Here is a 20,775-nt window from a genome sequence, read left to right as displayed (position 1 = left end):
CGTTCCCGCCAGCAGCTCCTGAGACACGCAGGCCCTGGCTTTGGTCCAGGGACCCATCAGCCTCCTGCCTTCCAGAACCCTGAAGAGAATAAATCTGGGGGATCCCCGCGGCTCAGCAGGTAAGTACTTGCCTTGGGCCCAGGGTGTGACCCCAGGTCCCGGGATCGAGTCCCCCGTCGGGCTCCCCCCATGGGGCCTGCTTCTCCCTCTGCCTGGGTCTCAGCCCTCTCTCTTGGGCGGGGGCGGGGGCCCCGGAGGGGCTGGAGCCGTGGGGCGGCGCACCAGGCCGGGAGCCCTGCCAGCCTTCCTGGTCCCCCAGCTCAGCCCCAGGGGTCTCGGGACACGGTGGGGTCACGGAGCGTCCTTTGTGGGCCGCCCCCCCTCGAGGCCCTGCCCCATCCCCCCGGCGCTGCAGGTGTGCACCCTCAGCCGGGCGCTCTGTGGGCACTGTGCCAGGGCCGCCCTCCTTCCGCCAGGCCCCTGTGTGCGCTCTGGCCGCCCCCGTGCGGGGCACGCCGGGGCGGGGTGCGGGGGGCAGGCCTCGGGGGTCTCCCTTTCCTTCCGCACCTGCCACTGTGCCGGGCGTCCCCCCCTGAGGCCTGCGGGACACCCACTGCACGTGCCCAGCCAAGCGGGGGCTCGTCTCAGGGGCCTGGGCTCAGGCGGGGGCCTTCGGGGGCTCAGGCGGGGGCCAAGAGCTTTAGGGGACCTGGGGGGAGCGGGAGGGGACCTCAGGGGCCTGAGGGATACAGAGACACCGAGCCCTGATGGTCCTTCACTCAGTCAACGACGAGCTGAACCGCGCCACCTCCTCCCCCACGGGCTGCAGCCTCCACGTCGTGCAGCCTCCACGTGCAGCCTCGTGCAGCCTCCACGTCGCCTGCCGCCCAGATCCTCTGCGGGCGACCCTCAAATACAAGCTCCTCTATGAGTAAGTACCCCCGGGGGGCGGGGGGCGGCTAGCGGGCTCCGTGGAGTGTGCGACGCCTGATTTCTTGGTGAGGTTCGAGCCTCGCCTTGCTGTGGAGATTACTTAAAAGTAAAAGCTTCACACACACAAAAAAAATTAGGTGTGCGGTCCTTCCTTCATGTCTGCGCTGACGGGCTTCCAATACCACAGAACTTGGAAGTTTCAGCCACACAGCGCAGCATCCACCTTCAGCTCAGGTCATGACCCGGGGCTCGGGGATCCAGGCCCGCCCCCGCCCCTGCTCCTTGGAGTCTGCCCTGCCCCCCCCCCCCCCCTCCTGCCCGCCACCCACTCGTGCTGTCACCCTGTCACTCACATAAATAACAACTTTAAAATGTTTCATCCAGTCTTTTTTTTTTAATATTTTGTTTATTCATAAGAGACAGAGAGACAGAGAGAGAAGCAGTCTCCAGGCAGGGAGCCCAATGTGGGGCTTGATCCCAGGACCCTGGGGTCACGCCCTGGGCCCAAGGCAAGCACCAGAGCCACCCAGGGGTCCCCGCATCCAGTCTTTTAATTAATAGAATAAAGTGGCCGACAGTGATTTTTTTTTTAAATTTTTTTTTCCAACAGTGATTTTTTTTTTTTTAAGATTTATTTATTTATTTATTTATGATAGACATAGAGAGAGAGGCAGAGACACAGGCAGAGGGAGAAGCAGGCTCCATGCCGGGAGCCCGACGTGGGACTCGATCCCGGGACTCCTGGATCGCGCCCTGGGCCAAAGGCAGGCGCCAAACCGCTGCGCCACCCAGGGATCCCCCCCGACAGTGATTTTTGAACAAAGTGCATGACCCGGAGAAAGTGCTGGACCAACGGGGGGCTTGTACACACCCTCCCGGGGCGCATTTCCAAAGTGTCTCAGCCGGAAGAGAAACGTAATTATCCGCGTTTCCCCAGAGAAGGGGACACACCCACCCTCCGGGGCCACAGGGAAAAACCTGTTTGGGGGCAAGAAGCAGAAAATCGCATGAGGCCCCCGAGTTTCCATGGAAAAGGCGCGTTGGAACAGAGCACACGGGTCAGGGTTGTGCGGCCGGCGACCCTAAGGGCGGAGGCTGGGGTCCCAGGCACCCGCCCGCACGGAGCGTCCCCGCGACCCGACCCCGCGTGTTTGTGGCCGCCCAGTCGCGAGCGGCCGCCGGCACCGCCTTGCCAGCCCCGTGCCTCAGCTCGAGCGTCCGCATCACACTTCGGCGATTCCCGCCGACATTTGTCCTGGGGGCGTCTTTGCCGCGGTCCCCGCGGGGGCTCCAGGCACCCACGCGGCGCTGAGCGTTGGGTCGCGCGGAAGCAGGTTTTGCTTAAGGCTGCGCGCGGTGTTTCCGGCGTGGACGCAGGTGCACACCCAGTGCACACCCAGTGCGCTGCAGCCTGCACCTCGCGCTCCTTCGCACTCGGGAACCGGACGGTTCCGGGACTCGCGCCCTGCGGCCTCACACAGCGTCGGCGCCCGCGTGCGGAGCGCGAGTCGCGGCGTCGGGGCCGCGGGCGCTGGCTCAGGGGGCGCCCGGCTGCGTGGAGACGCGTGCGCGCTCCCGGGGGCCTGTGTCCGCGTGGGCATCGGCCTGCCTGTCAGCGAGCGTGCGGGGCCAAACGCGGGCGTGGGGACGCAGAGAGCAGGGAGACGGCGTCCTCGGGCCTGCGAGAAACGGCGGACAGACAGACCGACCGACGCCAGAGCTGGGGGGCGGGGCGGGGCGGGGGCCGACAAACGCCCCGCAGACGGCGGCGGCTGAGGAGCGAGGTCGCGGCGGTCCCCGCGGCTCACGGGCGGGGCGGGAAGGGCCCGGCCGCCGGCGGGAGGCGCTCGCACCAGGGCTGCGGCAGGGCGGCTCCGGGGCGCGTGTCACCCCGCTGCGGGCACGCGGCCGCCCCTCACGGGTGTCCCCGCGCACACGGGCCAGCGGGCGGTGGGGGGGCCTCCGGACCGGGCGGCGGGGGCTGCGCTCCCTCAGGCGGCCCGCGACGGCCCCGCTACCTCAGGGGAGCCCGAGCGAGGCCCCAGGGAGCCCAGGGCGGCCGGCAGGACAGGCCCCGACGGCGCCTCTTCCTCAGGGGAGCCCAGGGCGGCCGGCAGGACAGGCCCCGATGGCGCCGCTTCCTCAGGGGAGCCCGAGCGAGGCCCCAGGGAGCCCAGGGCGGCCGGCAGGACAGGCCCCGCGGCCCCAGAGCGGGCGCTGCTCTCCCCGCTCCACGGTCTCCTCCGTGGGACCCCGCCGGACAGTCCCGCGACCACGGGGCGCCGCCGGCTGCCGCTCTCCCGAGGCCCGGCTGAGGCGACAACCGCGGCCACCGCACGGTCCCCTCAGCAGGCGCGCTCCAGCTGCCGCAGCCGGGAACGCCCAGGGGCCGTGAGGCGCGCGCCCCAGGCCGGGCGGGGGACGGACGCGTCAGCGGTGCAGCAGCTTCGCGTTGAGCCCGACGACGTCGCCCACGAACGAGTCCGCCCCGATGAAGTCTCCCGCGATGACGTTGGTGCAGCGCGCACCCGGCCCGGGGCACTGCTCCCGCACCCACGCGCGCAGGCACGGCAGGCTGGGCAGCGTCATCTTCTGCAGGGACTCGGACGGGTGGCCGAGCACATACGCCAGGTTCTCCGTCAGGTTGATGCCCGCCACGAACAGCCCGCCTGAAACGGGAGGACACGGGCGCGCTGCGGGGCCATCCCAGCTGCCCGCGGCCGCCGCTCCGCCCACCCGGCCCCGCGGGCTCCGGCTCCCTGCCGCGCGACTCCCAGCAGCGCAGGAAACACGCGCGTCCGCGTCAGGCCGCCTCTCCCGCCAGCCAACACGCCGCCCGGAGTCACGTCCCCGGTCCGACCCCGCGTGGTGGGCGGAGTCACGCCCGAGTCATCCCTGTCCTGACCCCCACGTGGTGGGCGGAGTCACACCCCAGGGTCATCCCCGTCCTGACCCCCACGTGGTGGGCGGAGTCACACCCCAGGGTCATCCCCGTCCTGACCCCGTGTGGTGGGCGGAGTCACACCCCAGGGTCATCCCCGTCCTGACCCCCACGTGGTGGGCGGAGTCACACCCCAGGGTCATCCCCGTCCTGACCCCGTGTGGTGGGCGGAGTCACACCCCAGGGTCATCCCCGTCCTGACCCCCACGTGGTGGGCGGAGTCACGCCCCAGGGTCATCCCCGTCCTGACCCCCACGTGGTGGGCGGAGTCACACCCCAGGGTCATCCCCGTCCTGACCCCCACGTGGTGGGCGGAGTCACACCCCAGGGTCATCCCCGTCCTGACCCCCACGTGGTGGGCGGAGTCACGCCCCAGAGTCATCCCCGTCCTGACCCCGCGTGGTGGGCGGAGTCGCGTCCCCAGAGTCATCCCCGTCTTGACCCCACAGGGTGGGCGGAGTGACGCCCGAGTCGTCCCTGTCCTGACCCCCACGTGGCGGGCGGGGTCCCACCGTAAGGAAAGGAGGCACGGGCGGATTGAAACACACGGAGGGGACGTCCTGTGGGACGGCCCAATCAGGAGGGACCACAGGACATGGTGCTCCCCAGAGCCTGCACAGGCTGCCGGCCTTGCCAACGGCCTGGCTTCGGTGGGACCCACCCAGCTTACACTTCCACCCTGAACCCTGGCTCGTGTCCACCCGGAGCACGTGACAACACGGGCGCCGCACAGCGAGGGCCCAGGCTCAGCCGCGTTCGGGGCAGGACGGTGCCCCAGTCGCAACCCTCAGGTTTCAACCACGTGCGCCTGCTCCCCAGCATCCATCAAAGCTGCGCCCCACAACGGACCCCAAACAAGCAAAGAAGCCGGAGGCCAGGACAGCGGCGGGGTGAAAACCCGGCAGCCTTCCATGGAGAAGCGCCCCGAGTGGCGCCGGAAGCACGGGCAAAGCTGGCGCCGCCCGCCCTGTCGCTTTCAAACATTGTCATCGGGACGCGGGGGGCTCAGCGCTGGGGCACCTGCCTTCGGCCCAGGGCGTGACCCCGGGTCCCGAGATCGAGTCCCGCGTCGGGCCCCCAGCGGGGAGCCTGCTTCTCCCTCTGCCTGGTCTCTGCCTCTCTCCGGCTCTCGTGAATAAATAGAAAAAAATCTTAAAAAAAAAAATCATCCTGGAAGGCGGCTGCTCAGGGAACCGCCCGCCGTGCCTGGTGGGACACAGGACGGAGCCGCATCCCCGCGACTGGCGCATCACATGAGGCAGAGCGCAGACCCGGAGCCCCGTGGGCACCGGCAGAGCCACGCACGCTGCGCCACGCGCGTGAAGTACTACCCGCAGACCGCACACGCGGGAAGTCCCCCATCTTGGAGCCGGGGCGCCACAAACCCTAGACGCCCAGCACAGCTGCAAAGCGGGGATACCGTAGCACGTGTGCCAGGAAACGGCTGGTTTCTTTACAGAAGCAGCACAAACACTCAGGGCACGGGGACCCCCGGGTGTTCCCACAGGAGTCCTCGGGAGCACGGACTCCCACACGGCCTCTCTGAGCTGGACGCGGGGCTCGGCCTTGGGCAGCCGCCCGATGGCAGGGGGACCGAGGGTGCGCGAGCGGGCGCCGGGCGTGCAAAGCTGGCAGCCAGGAGGGGTCCCGGCAGAGAGGCCTGTCACCGCCAGGTGGGCGCCTTGCAGCCATTGTACGAAGGAGGCCCAAAGCTCAGTCAGATGACAGACTTGACAGAGACAGACGGACAGGGACGCCGTCAGAGACCGACGGACAGGCGGAGGAGGCCAGGGAAACGTGCAGCTACGGGCACTGGGTGTGATTCACTCCTCATCGCGAGGCGATACCCCCACGTCCCCGCTGCGCAGCGGCAGCACGACCGAGCCCGGGCATGGACCCTTAGCAAGCGCCCCCCGCACAGGCGCTCACTCGCTGCAAGAAACAGCATCTGAGTGTGAGCACGGCACTCTGCACACCACGCGGGGCGCTCATGCCTCTGTGCAGGCTGCACAACCACACGTGCAGAGTACAGCCTGGGCGGGGTGTGGACACTACATGCACGCCGGAATCCATGCCACGTGTGCGTACACGTATGTTCACAAGCATAGGGGTCATGTGGATATGTGCGTGTCTGTGTCTATGCTCACGTGTGCGTGAGCCTGCATGCACACATACACACGTGTACACACCCATACGTGACTTCATACCTACGTGTACACGCACAGGAGATTCCCGAGGCCTACACTCCTCTCCTAAACGCGGAAGCAACCCTGTGAGTGGCAGCGCGGGTGACGGGACAGGGTAGCGTCTGCCGTGTGGCCGCGCATGGCTCACCTGGGCGGCCGCAGCTCTTCATGCGCTCGAGGTAGCGGATGAGCTCCTGAGCCTTCACCTGGTCGCCCCACCAGTACGGGATCCCGGGCCACAGCTCCGCGTGGCGGCTCACGACGCTCGCCTCCTCGTAGGACACGATGACCTGCTGGCCGCGCGCCCACAGCTGCCTCAGGGTAGGCACCTCCTGGAGGGACGGGGGGCGGGGCGCGTGAGGGACCCCGAGGAGGGGGGCGGGGCGCGTGAGGGACCCCGAGGCGGAGGGGCGGGGCGCGTGAAGGACCCCGAGGCGGAGGGGCGGGGCGCGTGAGGGACCCCGAGGCGGAGGGGCGGGGCGCGTGAGGGACCTCGGGTCGGGGGGTGGGGCGCGTGAGGGACCCCGAGGCGGAGGGGCGGGGCGCGTGAGGGACCTCGGGGCAGGGGGTGGGGCGCGTGAGGGACCCCGAGGCGGAGGGGCGGGGCGCGTGAGGGACCCCGAGGAGGGGGGCGGGGTGCGTGAGGGACCCCGGGGCGGGGCGTGGGAGGGACCCTGAGGAGGGAGGCGGGGCGCGTGAGGGACCCCGAGGGTGAGGGGCGGGGCGCGTGAGGGACCCCGAGGAGGGGGCGGGGTGCGTGAGGGACCCCGGGGCGGGGTGTGGGAGGGACCCCGAGGAGGGGGGCGGGGCACGTGAGGGACCCCGGGGCGGGGCGCTTGAGGGACCTCGGGTCGGGGGCGGGGCGCGTGAGGGACCCCGAGGAGGGAGGCGGGCGCGTGAGGGACCCCGAGGAGGGCGGCGGGGCGCGTGAGGGACCCCGGGTCGGAGGGACCCCGGGGCGGAGGTGCGGGGTGCGTGAGGGACCCCGAGGAGGGGGGCGGGGTGCATGAGGGACCCCGCGGCGGGGGGGCGGGGCGCGTGAGGGACCCCGAGGCGGGGGGCGGGGCGCTGAGGGGGTGATGCGTCATTGTTGGGGTGCTTTACTGCTGCAAGCTGGGCAGTACTGTCGGGGTGAGCGAGGCCAGGGCCACCTGTCCGAGACACTGGCTCTGCAGGATTAGGGGCTCGGGCACTAGTCCCACAGTGTTTGGGGTTCCTGAGCATTAAGGGAGGCCTTTCTCCTCCCGACAAATGGAAAAGATTTTCTAGATGATAAAGCAGGTTGTGTTGTGAGTTGACCTGCGTCCCCTCTATAGTCACATGTTGAAGTCCTCAGCCGACCCCCAGGACATGACTCTCTGGAGGTGGGGTCTTTAAGGGGATACCGAAGGTTCCGATGAGGTCGGGAGGGGAGGTCGGGAGGGTGGGCCCTGACCCCGTAGCCTGGGGTCCTTACAGGAAGAGGACATGGGGGGACAGACACGCACAGAACCACGCGAGGACGCGGGAGAGGCCGCAAGGGCACCGGCCCTCTCGGCAGCTGCCAGCTGCCGCATCGCATGTGGCAGGGGCTGCGGGCACACGCAGCGTGCTCGGGGCAGCGAGTCACCAAGGCGACCTGGAAGCAGGCGTTACAGGTCACCAAGGTGCCGGAGAAGCAGCCTGCACTGTCCCACCAGCGCACGTGCCACTACCGGGCTGCCCCTTGCCCGGAGGGCAGGGTCCCCATCCTTCGGGGATTCTGCAGACACACGAGCACCTCCCCCACCCCACCCTGCCTCAGCATCGCGCTCAGCGGGACCAAGCGAGCAGGGAAGTCTCCTGTCATGATCCTGCCCCTCCAGCCCCACCACGGGGCTTCTTACCCCTCGGGGACACAGCATGTCCCCAAAGATGTTCTTGATGCAGGCCACCAGGTACTCATGCAGGTCCTCCGTCATGCCCTCGAAGTTCCTGCACGCCAGGATGACGACCTCCCGGGGGTGGCTCTCCAGCCACTCTGAGATCTCTGTGAGCGTGTCCTGCACAGGGGAGGGGGCTCATTCAGACCGTCCCCAGAGAGGCCAGGGGTTAGGGACGCGCCCGCCGCTCCAAGGGGCTTCTCCAAACAGAGCTCCTGGACAGACGGCCCAGGTCCTGCACCAACAGACACCCCTCAGACGCAGCTGCGCCGAAGCCACATGCTCCAGGGCAGGAGCATCCGCCTGCTGCGCTTGTGCATGCGTGTGACCCAGTGTGTGCAGGCTCACGCTAGAGGGTACCGCGTGTGCAAGAGCGAGGCCGCATCAACATCCCATAAGGGGCGTGCAGAGTGAGGTCCCGGGATGGTCTCCCGGCCCCAAACGCCCTGAGGCCTCGCTGGGGGGCACGGGGTGCCCAGGGCAGGCATGAGCGTGACGGGGACGCCGAATATTGACTTCAGAGCGCCCCGCACAGCGCCTGGAGGGGACTGGAGCGCCTTGAACCAGGCGGGAAAACAGGGCGCCCCACGTCTGCAGAATCTGGGAGGCCCGGGGGTGTGGGTGCCGGCTCGCACATGCACCCTGGCCAAGAGTTCTGGAGGCCGGCCTTCTCCCGTCTGGAGTGGACACGGGTGTGGACGGGGAGGCCCCGCAGCCGTCCGCCCTCGCACGCGCACCTCCACCAGCACGGTCGTGTACACCATGTGCACAAAGTGTAGGTTCTTCTCAGAGCCAACGAGCATGTGCGCGATCCGCAGGTCCAGGTACCGCACCCCCGCGTCCAGCTGCTCCGTGACGTTCAGCACCTGTGCACAAAGGTCCTCGTTTCTGCTGGGGGCCGTGTGGCCCCCACCTCGGCTGGCTCACTGCCCCCGTGCCGGGGCTCGGAGTTGGTGTGGAGATGCCCACGTGTGGGCCTGCGTTTGATGTGGAGTCGGTAGGTACTGACGCCTGCAGGGTCCGGGACGCCGCTTGGGCCGCGCATTTGGGAACGTGCTTCCTGGCAACACTGGGCACATCCAGCCCCAGATGGAGGCTGCGAGGTCCCGTCCTGCGGTAAACGGCCCCTTGGCCCTATACCGGCCTCCAGACCTCCCTGCTGGGCCCTGTCTCCCCTTCTTCCAGGGCAGCCACCAGGAAGGACCCTGTATGGGCGCCTGGCTCCAGGGATCCTCGCTGGGACCCTGTGGCGGGGAGAGGGGAGGGCAGGATGTTCCAGGAGGGTCACATACCCTGAGCATTGTCCCCACCCCACCACCAGCACTAGGACTGGCAGGAAGGGGTCCGCAGAGCGTAAACGGGACGGCTGGACCCTTGCAGGCAACACCATAATGGAAAAAGCAGGAATTTACAGGGGAGTCATGCCTACACCCTGGGTAGCCGCGCGGGGAATGCACACCCCTCCTACTGGTCCTTCGTTGACAGTTGGGGGGGGGGGGCGCGGCAGAGAGGCCTGCATGCATCCCAGGGCCACAGCCCAGTACCTGCACACGCACAGTTCGTGCTGAGCCACCAGCCCTGTCACCAGCATCGCCACACACCCGCGTACACAACGTGGACCTCTCGTGGCCCACGTCACAGTGGGCCTGGTGCTAAGGGTCCCCAGCACTGCGGGCCCCCAGGACCGTGTGACCCAGCACTGCAGGTCGCTGCACTGAACGGGCTCATCCCTCCCATGGGGCTCGGGGTGACTGCAGGAGGCAGGAATGCGGTCTTTCCACATTCCAGGACTGGAGTTCCAGGAAGAGCAATTGGGAAGGACAGAGCCTGGAGCTGGGGCCGCCACCACAGAGTCTCCAGCACCAGGTGGGAGACCTGAGCACAGAGATCCCGACCCTGAGGGGCCTAACCCTGAGGGCCGGGCTGCTCCCCAGGGGGGCCCCGCGGGGGAGCCAGCACCTGGGCCCAGGCCAGCACCCCCACCATACAGGCTGCCTAAAGCCTTGCAGGATGCAGCCCCACTGCAGCTGGGTGCCCCCCACGTGGATGGCCCATGTCACCCTGACCTTCCTCTGCATATCCCCATGAGAACCCCCCCTGAGCACCCAGACCTTCCTGTGCATGCCCCCCCATGAGGACCCCCAAGTCACCCTGACTTTCCTCTGCACATCCCCCATGAGGACCCCACAGGTCACCCTGACCTTCCTCTGCACATCCCCCCATGAGGACATACCAGGTCACCCTAACCTTCCTCTGCTCCCCCTCCAGAGGACCCCACAAGGCACCCTGACCTTCCTCTGCTCTCCCCCATGAGGACCCCCTGGGTCACCCTGACCTTCCTCTGCACAGCAGTTATCCCCCCCGCCAGAGTCACTGTGACTCTCCTTACACACCTGCTGGCCCCCCAGAGAGAAGGGACCAGAGGAGGGACCCCAGGAGGAGGGAGCAAACCCCAGTCGGTAAGGAGGGGCTCTTCCCTCCTGGGCATGAGGGTGAGGACCGGTTGGCTGCGCCCTCCTCCGTGCATTTACTGAACAAACCCATCGCTGCGGGTCCTTTCTCTTGCTTTGTCTGCACACGTGCACAGCTCGGGGGTGTGTTTTTTTGTGACCTGGCGGCTCTGAAAGGTGACCCGGAGGGAGGACACAGCGCTGGCCTCTGCAGGGAGGACGGGCCTCGAGCCCCGGCTGCCTCCACACACAGACTGCCAGGTCTCACAGGCAGGGCCCTGGGGTGCTGTGTGTGCTGGGTGGGCCCGGGGCCGGGCTCAGAGCCCCCGCACACACACAGGGGTGAGGGCGCCTGCCCAGCCGGAGGACGGCGGTCAGGCCCGCCGCTGAGCCTACCTGGGTGGTGGACCACTTAAGCACCAGGGGGCGGGTGACACACGGCAGCACCTTGTCCAGAAGCTGCAGGAGCCGGGACTGGGTCTGGGAAATGGGCGAGTTCTTGTTCAGGCAGTAGGTCATGGTGTCGTGGCTCCCTGCAAGCAGACCCGAGGGGACGTCTCACCAGGGAGCCTCTTCCTGAGCCATGTGGTGCGACCTGCACGTGCACAGCACGCCCAGCGCCGGGCGTGGGCCGTGGCCCTGCACACACGCCCACCCGGATCCTGTGGACGGGGCCTGGGTATGTGGAGCCTCATCCAGGACCAGGGGAACCCGAACTCTGGGGCCTCGTGTCCCTATAAGCGGCAGAAGAGGAGACACAGACACGCATGGCAGAAGCCACCAGACACCAGGCATCCCCATCCCCGGGAGGGGAAAACTGGAGGTCACTGCCAGGTCGGCCCTGTGCAAACCGTGTCGTCGCCCCACATGCCCTGGATGTGCTCCTCTGACCGGGAAGAAGCACCCTCACATTCGTGCACACTAAAAAACCTGAGGGTTGGGATCCCTGGGTGGCGCAGCGCTTTGGCGCCTGCCTTTGGCCCAGGGCGTGATCCTGGAGACCCGGGATCGAATCCCACATCAGGCTCCCAGTGCATGGAGCCTGCTTCTCCCTCTGCCTGTGTCTCTGCCTCTCTCTCTCTCTCTCTGTGACTATCATAAATAAATAAAAAAAAAAGTAAAAAAAAAAAAAATTAAAAAAAAAAAAAAAAACCTGAGGGTTTTCCAGAAACTTGAAAAACAAAAAGAACAAAGGGGGATTTTTTTCTATGAGGTGCTAAAGTACGCGTGCTATGCGTGCTATGCGTGCAAAACTAAGCCTGCCACGATTGCTCAGACGCGGCGTCGTGGACCGCAGACTCGGATCTCAATACTGCGTTCACACCGGGGTGCGTGGTACGGACCTGAGGGACTGTCAGCAGGCGCCCTGGTCAGCGGGCCACGCGGGAACGGTGCACACCGGGGGCCTGGGGCCTGTTCCCCGCCCAACGCGCCCCACGGTGCTTGCAGATCGGGGTGGCCAAGGAAGGCATACAGCCCTCTGGGCCACGTGGTCAGCGTCTCTGAGGGTGGCCCTAACCTGAGACCTGTGCAGGACAGACCGACAGACCCGATTTCCCAAAGAAAAGCTGACCTTCCCTTGGGGCGCCTGCGTGGCTCAGTGGCTTGAGCATCCGCCTCTTGATTTCGGCTCCAGTCACGATGTCGGGGTCGTGAGCTCGAGCCCCGTGTGGGGCTCCCTGCCCAGGGCAAGTCTGCTTGAGGTTCTCTCTCCGTCTGCCCCTCCCTTCCCTCTCTCTCTCTCCCTCTCTCTCTCACTGTCTGTCAAATAAACACATATTTCTGTTTGTTTTCCCAGGACCTGGGCAGCTCTGAATGTGACCCGGAGGGAGAACACGCTGCTGGCCTCCCCAGTGAGGGGGAAAAAATGGACTTTTCCTTGATGTGGAAACTTAAAAGATAGAAATGACACAGTATCAGATGCTGTGGGTGTCCCTGTGGTCAGTGGACTAACGTCCTAAGGGTGTCCCCGGGACACACATGTCCAAATGCCACACGGCAGACAGAATGTGAAATCCAACCTCCCCCAGCTCGGGAGACCCGACATCTGAGCTCCGGGGGGGCGGGGGGGCAGGACCCCTGAGATCCAGGGGCTCCGGGGAGGGTCCCTCCTGCCTCTTCAGGCGTCTGGGGCCCCAGGTGTCCCCGGGCTAGAGGCCACGTCCCTCCCGTCTCTGCCTCCGTCCTCACGGGGCTCCTCCTCTGCATCTGCGTCTCCTCCTCTGTCTCCTATGAGAACCCCTGTCATTGGACATAGGGCCACCTGGTCCAGGAAGAGCTCAGCTCAGATCTGTGCTCAGCGGGGAGTCTGCTTGGGATTCTCTGTCTCCCTCTGCCTCTGCCCCCCACCCTCTAAAATAAGTAAATAAATTTTTAATAAAAGTGATAAAATTCCCAAAGAAAGACACAGCTGTATGTTAAAATGTGAATAAATCTCAAAAACTGTAAACATGTATCCAGGTGAGAAATCTGCCTATTTTTGCAGGAGGAATTCCAGATACTGCACGTCCTCAGACGTGGACACACGTGGCGGGATCCACTACACACTTCTTTTCTGCAAAAACTGAAGGCTGCAATGCCCACATGCTCATCAGTGTGGGCCTGTGGCCACTGGTCCCGGGGCCACCGGAGCACAAGGGCCTGAATCAGGGCCACCAGGTCCTTGGACCAGAAAGTCCCCAGAGCTCAGTGTGACCTCCTTGTGGGTCGACCTCTGGACCCTCCAGCCCCAACTGCAGAGGACACTGAGCTCGCGGCTGACGGGGCATGAGGGATGCAGCCACAAGAAGCCAGAGGGTTCCCTACACGAGGGACAGGCTGGCAGGGCGCGTGATCCCGAATCCCTATGCTGTCAGGTTCCCACGGAGCCACGCGCCCCGGGGGTGTGCAGGTGCCTGACAGGCATGCATCATAACAAAGGAGATGGAGAAGAGAAGACACTCACATGGTGTGTGTGTGCACGTGTGCTCGAGTGTGCGTGTGTACACGTGTGTGCATGTTTATGTGTGCCTGTACTATGTGCGTGCATGTGTGTGTGGATCGGTGCCTGCATTGTGTGTGTCCATGTGTGTGTATGTGCCATGTACCGTGTACATGGATCTGTGTACGCACCTGTGTTGTGGGTGTGCATGTGTTATGTGCCTGTATTATGTGTGTGTTCATCTGCGTGTACATGCCTATACCGTGTACATGGATCTGTGTACGTGCCTGTACCGTGTGCATGCATGTGTGCATGCACACCTGTCCGACTATATTATGTGTATCCAGTGTGCACTTTGCATGCTTTCCAGCACACCCAGACCGTCCCCTGCCGGCAGCGTCCCAGCAGGGGACACAGAGGCCCTCACCTGGGATGGACAGGTGGTGCAGGGGCACATCCCAGAGCAGGGGGCACAGCGCCGACATCCAGTCTGCATTTGTGGTGCATGGCAGGCTCTGGAAGCTGCCGGAAGCGCTCAGCTGTCCGCCCATCGGGGGCCACCCTGCGTGACCTGAGGACGGAAGGGAAGGTTTGCAGACATAAACCAAGGGGACCCACAGCTGCCTCCAGGGCGGCCCCTGCTCCCGTCATGCTAATCCCCCCGACTCCCTTCCCGGGTCTGTGGGGGCAGGTCCTCCATCCTGAGGGGGGGGACGCCTCGAGGGCCCAGGTCAGCACCCCACACTCTGTCTCCCTCTGATAGGGTGCAGGGAATGTGGTGCGTGGAGTCCCAGACAGAGCCCCGCTGAAGCCCACACAGTCCCCCAGAAGCACGGGAGATGCCGGGCTGGGGATGGCAGGGAGCCCTCTGGTCCTTAACCTGTGGCCCCGGCCACTGCCTCCTGAGCCCCTGCCAGGAGCATGCCCGACCCCTGCAGGGCAGCAGACCCTCAGGATTAGCACACGCGTGGGTGTGTGACATCACCTACAGAGGAAAGGGAGCCCCAAGACGTGTGCACAGTGTTCCCTGGCCAGGGGGCGAGACCTGGGGGTCCCCTACTGCTAAAGCCACATGCCTGCCCACCACAGCCCAGCGTCCTCACCTGCCACCTGTACCCAAGGGACACCATCAGGGGCTGAGCCATGTCCCCAGCCCCAAGGTGACACATCCCGGTCACCCTGCAGGAGCCTGTCCTGGGCTGAGCCGTGTCCCCCCACCCCCCACCAGATCCCTGGCTGCAGCCCTGGGGCGTAGGAAGGGTTCCGAGCAGAAACACGAGATGTAAGAACCAGGCCCATGGCGACCACGCAGCATTTGGCCACCATGCCGTCACCCCACCCATGCGTGGGAGGGCCGAGTCCCCTCTGGTGTGCATGTGCCCCTTGCCCCTGGGCAGCTCTTGGTGCTCTGTGTGCACAGCGCAGGGGCTCAGAATTTGCCTCCCTGAAATAGGCCACTTTGCTATCAGGATTATTCTGAGCTGAAGGCGACTGAGAAACCACAGCCACCCGGGAGCTCCGAGCTGTCCCCTCTGCCTGAAACCAGGTGGCAATTCCCTGCTCCGTCCCCAGTTCTGGCTCCAGCCCAGAAATGAGGAACATTCGCAGCAGAGAAGTGACGCTTCCCTCCCGGACTTTCCCCGCAACGTCTACCTTCTCACAAGTCACTGTCCTGACACCCCGGCCCCCTTCCTCCGCGGTGTCACCCAGGGTCCCCACAGGGGTGCCCAGCTCGCTGAGAAGGCGGGCAAACCGGGGGTGGCCTCCGTGAATCCTCCTCCCCTGCGAGGCCTCGCACACGGAGCTGACCTTTTCTCCTGTGCGTCTTTGGTCATTTTGTTTATTTCTTTGTTAGTTTTCAAAATAAGCCTGATGCGCAACGTGGAGCCCAAACTCGCAAGCCCGAAATCACGCGCTGCACGTTCCACCCATGGAACCAGCCACAGCCTCCTGGTTTTCCTCGTTTTCATTTGCAGGTCGCGTCCCCAAGCCTGGGAGCGCACAATCTCCCCGTCTACACCGCGGCCAGGGCACCGAGAGCGAGAGCCGGTAGCGCTGGTTCTCCCACCTCGGCAGCGACGAGCACCCGTCCTCTCCCGATCCGTAAGGGGGTCCCTGAGAGGCTCTCTGAGCACCCCTGCACCCATCTTCCCTCGTGGTGTGTCCCAGGGCTCAGCTCGCTCTCAGGCTCAGCGGTGTCCCTGCAGGAGAGCGTGTGGAACCCCACAGCTCCTGGGGGCACTGACGTTCATGCAGCAGGTGTCCAGGGGGCAGGGCTGGGCTGCGCCCCCAACCCCACAGGAACCATTCCTCCAGGTGCACCCGGGGCCACACGCCGTGTCTGGAATGCAGGCGGACCGGGAATTGTGTAAGCGAGCCCTCAGCACTGCTGGTGTGCACGGACCTCCCCTGTGTGCTCGGCCCCAGGAGGCTACCGCCCATGTCCTTGATAGGAGAACGGGGGCGGGGCCTTCACTCCCCTCACAGCCGCAGCCGAGGCCAGCCCAGGCCCAATCCTCCGCGGACGGCCAGACGGGAGCGACAGCACAGTCCATGGCGGGACACCAGTGCCTGCGTAAAGGGGACGGCAAATGTCCACCAGCGGAGGCCCCTCCATGGTCCCTTGGGAGAGGTCCCGGTGCCCCCGCGCCCTCTGTCGGTCCCCTGGGGGAGGGAGCCCTGGAGTGTGTGTGTGGACAGGGATTGCACAAAACTGGAGTGCACGCCGGCTTGCAGGCGCCCACAGCCCAGGCAGGTGACACAGCCGAGCCTCCCACCTGTGAGCCTGCAGGGACACTGCCCATCCCCACGTGGCACATCTGCGGGCGGTGACTGGCTCAGGAAATAGCTCAGGAAATAGCTTGTAGGTGAACTAAGCGACTTGCCAGCCGCCGGCATTCCGTCCTCACCGGGCTCCCCAGCGCTCCCAGACCGGCCAGACGCGGTGCCCCAGCACCTGAGGACCAGACCTGGCGGTGGCACCCTGTGAGGCGCCAACATCCTTTCACCTGCCAGGCAGCAGGGTTGGTGCCCAGGGCACCTGCCACCATCAGGACCCTGTAGCCACAGCCTGGGCGTCCGGCTCAGCTCTGACCCCAGCACCCTGCCACCCTCCCTGCGAGTCTGCAGGGGACACTCTGGTGGCCCTTCCCGCTGCACCTCCCGCGGGTCAGAGGAGGAGTGGCCCCAGTGCCCACACCCCAGGCTGGGTCCCCCTCAGCCTGCTGTCCCCACGGCCCCCCACCGGCCAGCCCGGCACTCACCACCCGCCGCAGTCTCTCCCAACAGAGTTTCCGGCAGAGATTCCCTCCTCTGGCCACTGCCGCTCAAGCACTTCCTAAAACGAACTCTGCCAGGCCATTGGTCGCCGGGAGCACCACCCCGAGGGGAGGAGGAGCTGCCTCCTAGATGCTTCTCTCTGCCCCTGGACCTGGACAGGGGCAGCAGCCTGCAACCCCCAGGCCCAGAGCAGGAGCCCCCCCCGGGGCCGGCACTGGCCCACGGCCAAGGTCCTCACAGCCCCAGGCTGCAGGGACCACCGTCTAACGGGGCTGGAGGATGTCCTGAGTATGACCGTGGGGTCAGGGGTCAGAGGACAGGGAGAGGAGGGCACCCTGAGTGCAACCACCGGGTCAGTGGTTAGGGAACAGGAGGGTGTCCTCACGGTGTCCTGAGTGTGACCGTGGGGTCAGTGGAGAGGACGTGAGGACAGGAGGACGTCCTGAGCGTGAGCACGGGGCCAGCAGCCGTGGGACGGGGCGGGGGCGGGAGGACGAGCCCTGGCTGTGGTCTGCTGCTGTCACTCTGGACCCCGGGGCCACAGCAAACAGGACTTTCATCAGAGCTCCACTGGCCTCACAGCCTCGTCGCCCAGTGCCTGTGACCTCTGAGCCCCTGGTCGACAAAGTGACCATGTCCTCCACTGAAGTGTCCGGCCCTCTAGCCTGAGTGGCCCTTGTCCCGGGCCTGACCAGGGCATGTGGCCTCCGTGGAGGAGGCGGATTCCCCAGGGCACACCTGGAGCCCGCCCCCTGCCCTGATGCTGACCCCAGGTGACTGGGAGCCCAGCAGGTGGGACCGTGGTCCTCCCCCCAACCCTGCCCCGGCTGCCCGCCCCCCCACCCCCGTTCATGGCACACTCAGCAAATGTGCCTCATGCAGGTGTGTGCATGCCTGCCAGAGACAGAAACCTAGCGGGGACACAGGACACAGGTGTGGGGTGGCTCAGAGGGCCAGCCCAGGGCGGGGTGGGACCTTGGACCGTGGCCTCGCTCTGTCCTGGTCCTGGCACCCTCACCCTGGAGTCCTTGATGGCTGCAGGCACCGTGGGGTCTCACGGGGACACAGCTCAGAGGCCATCATAGCCCAGTGGCTTCTCCTCCCTCCCCTCCCCCTTCCTCCTCCTCCCTCCCCCTTCCCCCCTCCTCCCTGTCCCTTCCTCTCTCCATGGAGACTCAGCTCCCTGCCTGAAGCCCTCTCCCTGGCCCCCTGGCCTCTTGGCAGCCCAGGGCCCCACACGGAGCCTGTGAGCTGGGGCGGTGAGTTCTGGGGTTTGACAGTCAGCAGCTCTGGGCTCCCCGCCCCTGCAGAACAGACCCTCCCCCCATCTGGGGGAACTTCCTGAGTCCCAGCCTTGTCCCAGGCGGCAGGACGGGGACTGCACCTCGGCCATCCCCAGAAGCTGCTGAGCCCAAGCAGGACATGGCCCTGAAAGACCCAAGTGGTCAGGCTGTCCCGGGGCGGATGTGGGGACACGGGGAGGACGCCCCAGACAAGGACGCCCAGCCTCCTGGCTTTGCAGACAAAACAAGGGCCAGGACCCAAGGGATGCTGGGCTCTGGGAGCTGGACAGGCTAGGGAACCCACAGGGGCGGCCGTGCCCACACCTCAGTGAGCCCAGAGACCCACGTCAAACCTGACGCTGCACCCGGGGTCCTCCCCCCACTGAGGTGACCCTGCACCCGGGTCCCTCCCCTCCCCCACTGAGGCTGACCTGCACCCCGGCCCCTCCCCCACCCACTGAGGCTGACCCTGCACCTGGGTCCCCTCCCCCACCCACTGAGGCTGACCCTGCACCCCGGCCCCTCCCCCTCTGGGCTATGGGCACCTCCAGTTTCCTCCTGGATGTTGGGCACCTCATTCCTTTAGTCCCAGAGCTTTGTCAGTCCCCAAAGCACAACCCACAATGAGTGTGAGGACAGGACCTGCGGCGCACCCTATAGGCAGTGGGGTCGTCTTCCCCGCACAGGTTGCTTGTGGGGGGCCAGCACTGTCGCTCAAAGAGCCTTCCTTTGTGGAGGACGATGGCCACCTCTTCCCAAGGACACCCTCAATCTCAGCACTGTGCTGTCACATTGGGGGCAAAGTATTAACATCAAGGCAGCTGAGTCTGTGGTGTGACCCCAACGCATGACATCACCCCAGCCCTGTGACCTCCACTCTGTGACATCACCTTCACCCTGTGACATCATCCCCCACCCCATGGCCCCACCCTGGACATCATTCCTACCCCATGATCGCATTCTGTGACATCACCCCTACCCTGTGAGCCTGGCCCCCAGTACAGTGACCTCCACCCAGTGAACCCCACCCCGTGACATCACCCCTACCCTGTGAGCCTGGCCCCAGGAATGTGACCCCCACCCCGTGACATCACCCCACCCTGTGGCATCACCCCTACCCTGTAAACCTGGCCCCCAGTACAGTGACCCCCACCCAGTGACCTCCACCCTGTGACATCACCCACCGTGTGACCCCCACCGTGTGACATAACCTGATCCTGTGATCCCCACCCCATGATATCACCCCTACCCTGTGAGCCTGGCCCCCAGCACTGTGACCCCCACCCAGTGACCCTCATCTCGTGACATCACCCCACCCTGTGACCCCCACCTCATGACATCACCCATACCCTGTGATCCTGGCCTCCAGCACTGTGACGCCCACCCTGTGACATCACCTGACTCTGTGACCCCCACCCCGTGACATCACCCCTACCCTGTGAGCCTGGCCCCAGGGATGTGACCCCCACCCAGCGACCCTCATCCCGTGACATCACCCCACCCTGTGACCCCCACCTCATGACATCACCCATACCCTGTGATCCTGGCCTCCAGCACTGTGACACCCACCCTGTGACATCACCTGACTCTGTGACCTCCACCCCGTGACATCACCCCTACCCTGTGAGCCTGGCCCCAGGGATGTGACCCCCACCCAGCGACCCTCATCCCGTGACATCATCCCACCCTGTAACCCCCACCCCATGACATCACCCCACCCTGTGACCCCCACCCCATGACATCACCCCACCCTGTGACCCCCACCCCGTGACATCACCCCACCCTGTGACCCCCACCCCATTTCTCTGGGACCTGTGCTGGGAACAGGATGTACCTGGGGGTGAAGAGGTCTCAGGGTTGAAACTCCTCCCGGGATAACACGACTCGTGTCCGGCACCAGGTCAGCAGGATTTTCTCTCCTGGGGTCGTTTTCCTGATTCTCATGGTTTCCAGCAGGGACACAAACAAACACAAAAACCAAGGTTCTAAACACCTTTTACAGGTTTTCCATCAAGTATTGTTTCTGTACCAATTCTTCAGGTACCGACTTATCCTTGAATTTCTGCGCGGGGGACCTACAGGCGGGGTCCTGGGGATCCTGGGAATCGCCGAGGGTCTACCCGGATGCAGGGATCTCCTTCCCCCTGTGGCCACCGCTCCGGACTCTCCGGTCAGATGCTGTCCCCTCACCCCTACCCTGTGAGCCTGGCCGCCAGTACAGTGACCTCCACCCAGTGAATCCCACCCCGTGACATCACCCCTGTCCTCCCTGTCCCCTGTCCCCCCACTGCTCTCCGGAGTTGCTGCCCCGTGTCCCCTCTGCTCCCTGAGGTCTCTCCTCCATGTCCCCTCCCGCTCCCTGAGGTCAGTCCCCGTGTCCCCTCCTGCTCCCTGAGGTCAGTTCCCCGTGTCCCCTGCCCGGGGTCTGTCCCTGTCCCCACACGTGGTCCCTGTGGCTTCTCCACAACCACAGCCCCTCCCAACCTTTCTCTGTGTTACCTCTCTAGCGGTGCTACCTCTCCTGCTCTGGTCACTTCTTCAGGGGTCACCGTCCTGCCTCTGCCGGGGGGCTCATGGACGTCAGTCACCCCGCGGCTGTGTTCTTGCCCAAGGTCCCCGTCTGTCTGCCTCTTGGTGCAGCCGCAGACCCCGACAGGCAGAGGCATGCTGAGTCCCATGGGCCCGAGAGCGGGGAGGCTGCCGTGACCCTGAGTCCCCCGGGGCTGCCGTCCCTACGGGGCCGCCTGTAGGCATCTCACAGGGACTCCCAAGCAGCCCCACTGGGGCCGGGCCGCTGGGGCTCCCTCACCCGCGTGGGCTCCCGGTTCTGGGGAAAGAACCGAGACCAGTTTCCTAGGCTCCGAAGCAGCATCGTGTGAAAT

At 65.5% G+C, this 20,775-nt stretch overlaps 1 protein-coding gene and 1 long non-coding RNA gene across 7 annotated transcripts; one reads left to right on the top strand and one right to left on the bottom strand.

Moving 5' to 3' along the window:
- Positions 1-1,546: 1,546 nt before the first annotated feature.
- Positions 1,547-19,944, bottom strand: PLCXD1 (phosphatidylinositol specific phospholipase C X domain containing 1). 6 transcript variants are annotated; one of them, XM_025420307.3, is made up of 8 exons: positions 16,595-16,697; positions 15,736-15,902; positions 13,759-13,902; positions 10,808-10,944; positions 8,699-8,827; positions 7,926-8,081; positions 6,209-6,392; positions 1,547-3,602 (listed from the first exon to the last, which is right to left on the bottom strand). In XM_025420307.3, the coding sequence occupies exons 2-8, from the start codon at positions 15,884-15,886 to the stop codon at positions 3,364-3,366; spliced, it is 1,140 nt and encodes a 379-aa protein (XP_025276092.1). In that variant the 5' UTR covers positions 15,887-15,902; positions 16,595-16,697; the 3' UTR covers positions 1,547-3,363. The 6 variants fall into 6 exon arrangements, with proteins under 6 accessions (XP_025276092.1, XP_048963321.1, XP_048963324.1 ...); XM_049107364.1 differs by lacking the exons at positions 1,547-3,602; positions 6,209-6,392 and adding an exon at positions 7,090-7,678 and having other exon boundaries at positions 16,595-16,700; XM_049107367.1 differs by lacking the exons at positions 1,547-3,602; positions 6,209-6,392; positions 15,736-15,902; positions 16,595-16,697 and adding exons at positions 7,090-7,678; positions 19,728-19,944.
- Positions 6,244-9,261, top strand: LOC118353691 (uncharacterized). Its single transcript, XR_004813003.2, has 2 exons — positions 6,244-6,381; positions 8,780-9,261. It is a non-coding gene; the product is annotated as an uncharacterized LOC118353691 (long non-coding RNA).
- Positions 19,945-20,775: the final 831 nt, after the last annotated feature.

The sequence above is a fragment of the Canis lupus genome, chromosome X, assembly GCF_003254725.2.
Source record: "Canis lupus dingo isolate Sandy chromosome X, ASM325472v2, whole genome shotgun sequence".
NCBI lineage: Eukaryota > Metazoa > Chordata > Mammalia > Carnivora > Canidae > Canis > Canis lupus.
Note: the sequence above shows the minus strand (reverse complement) of the source record. Positions and strands in the feature narration are given on the sequence as shown.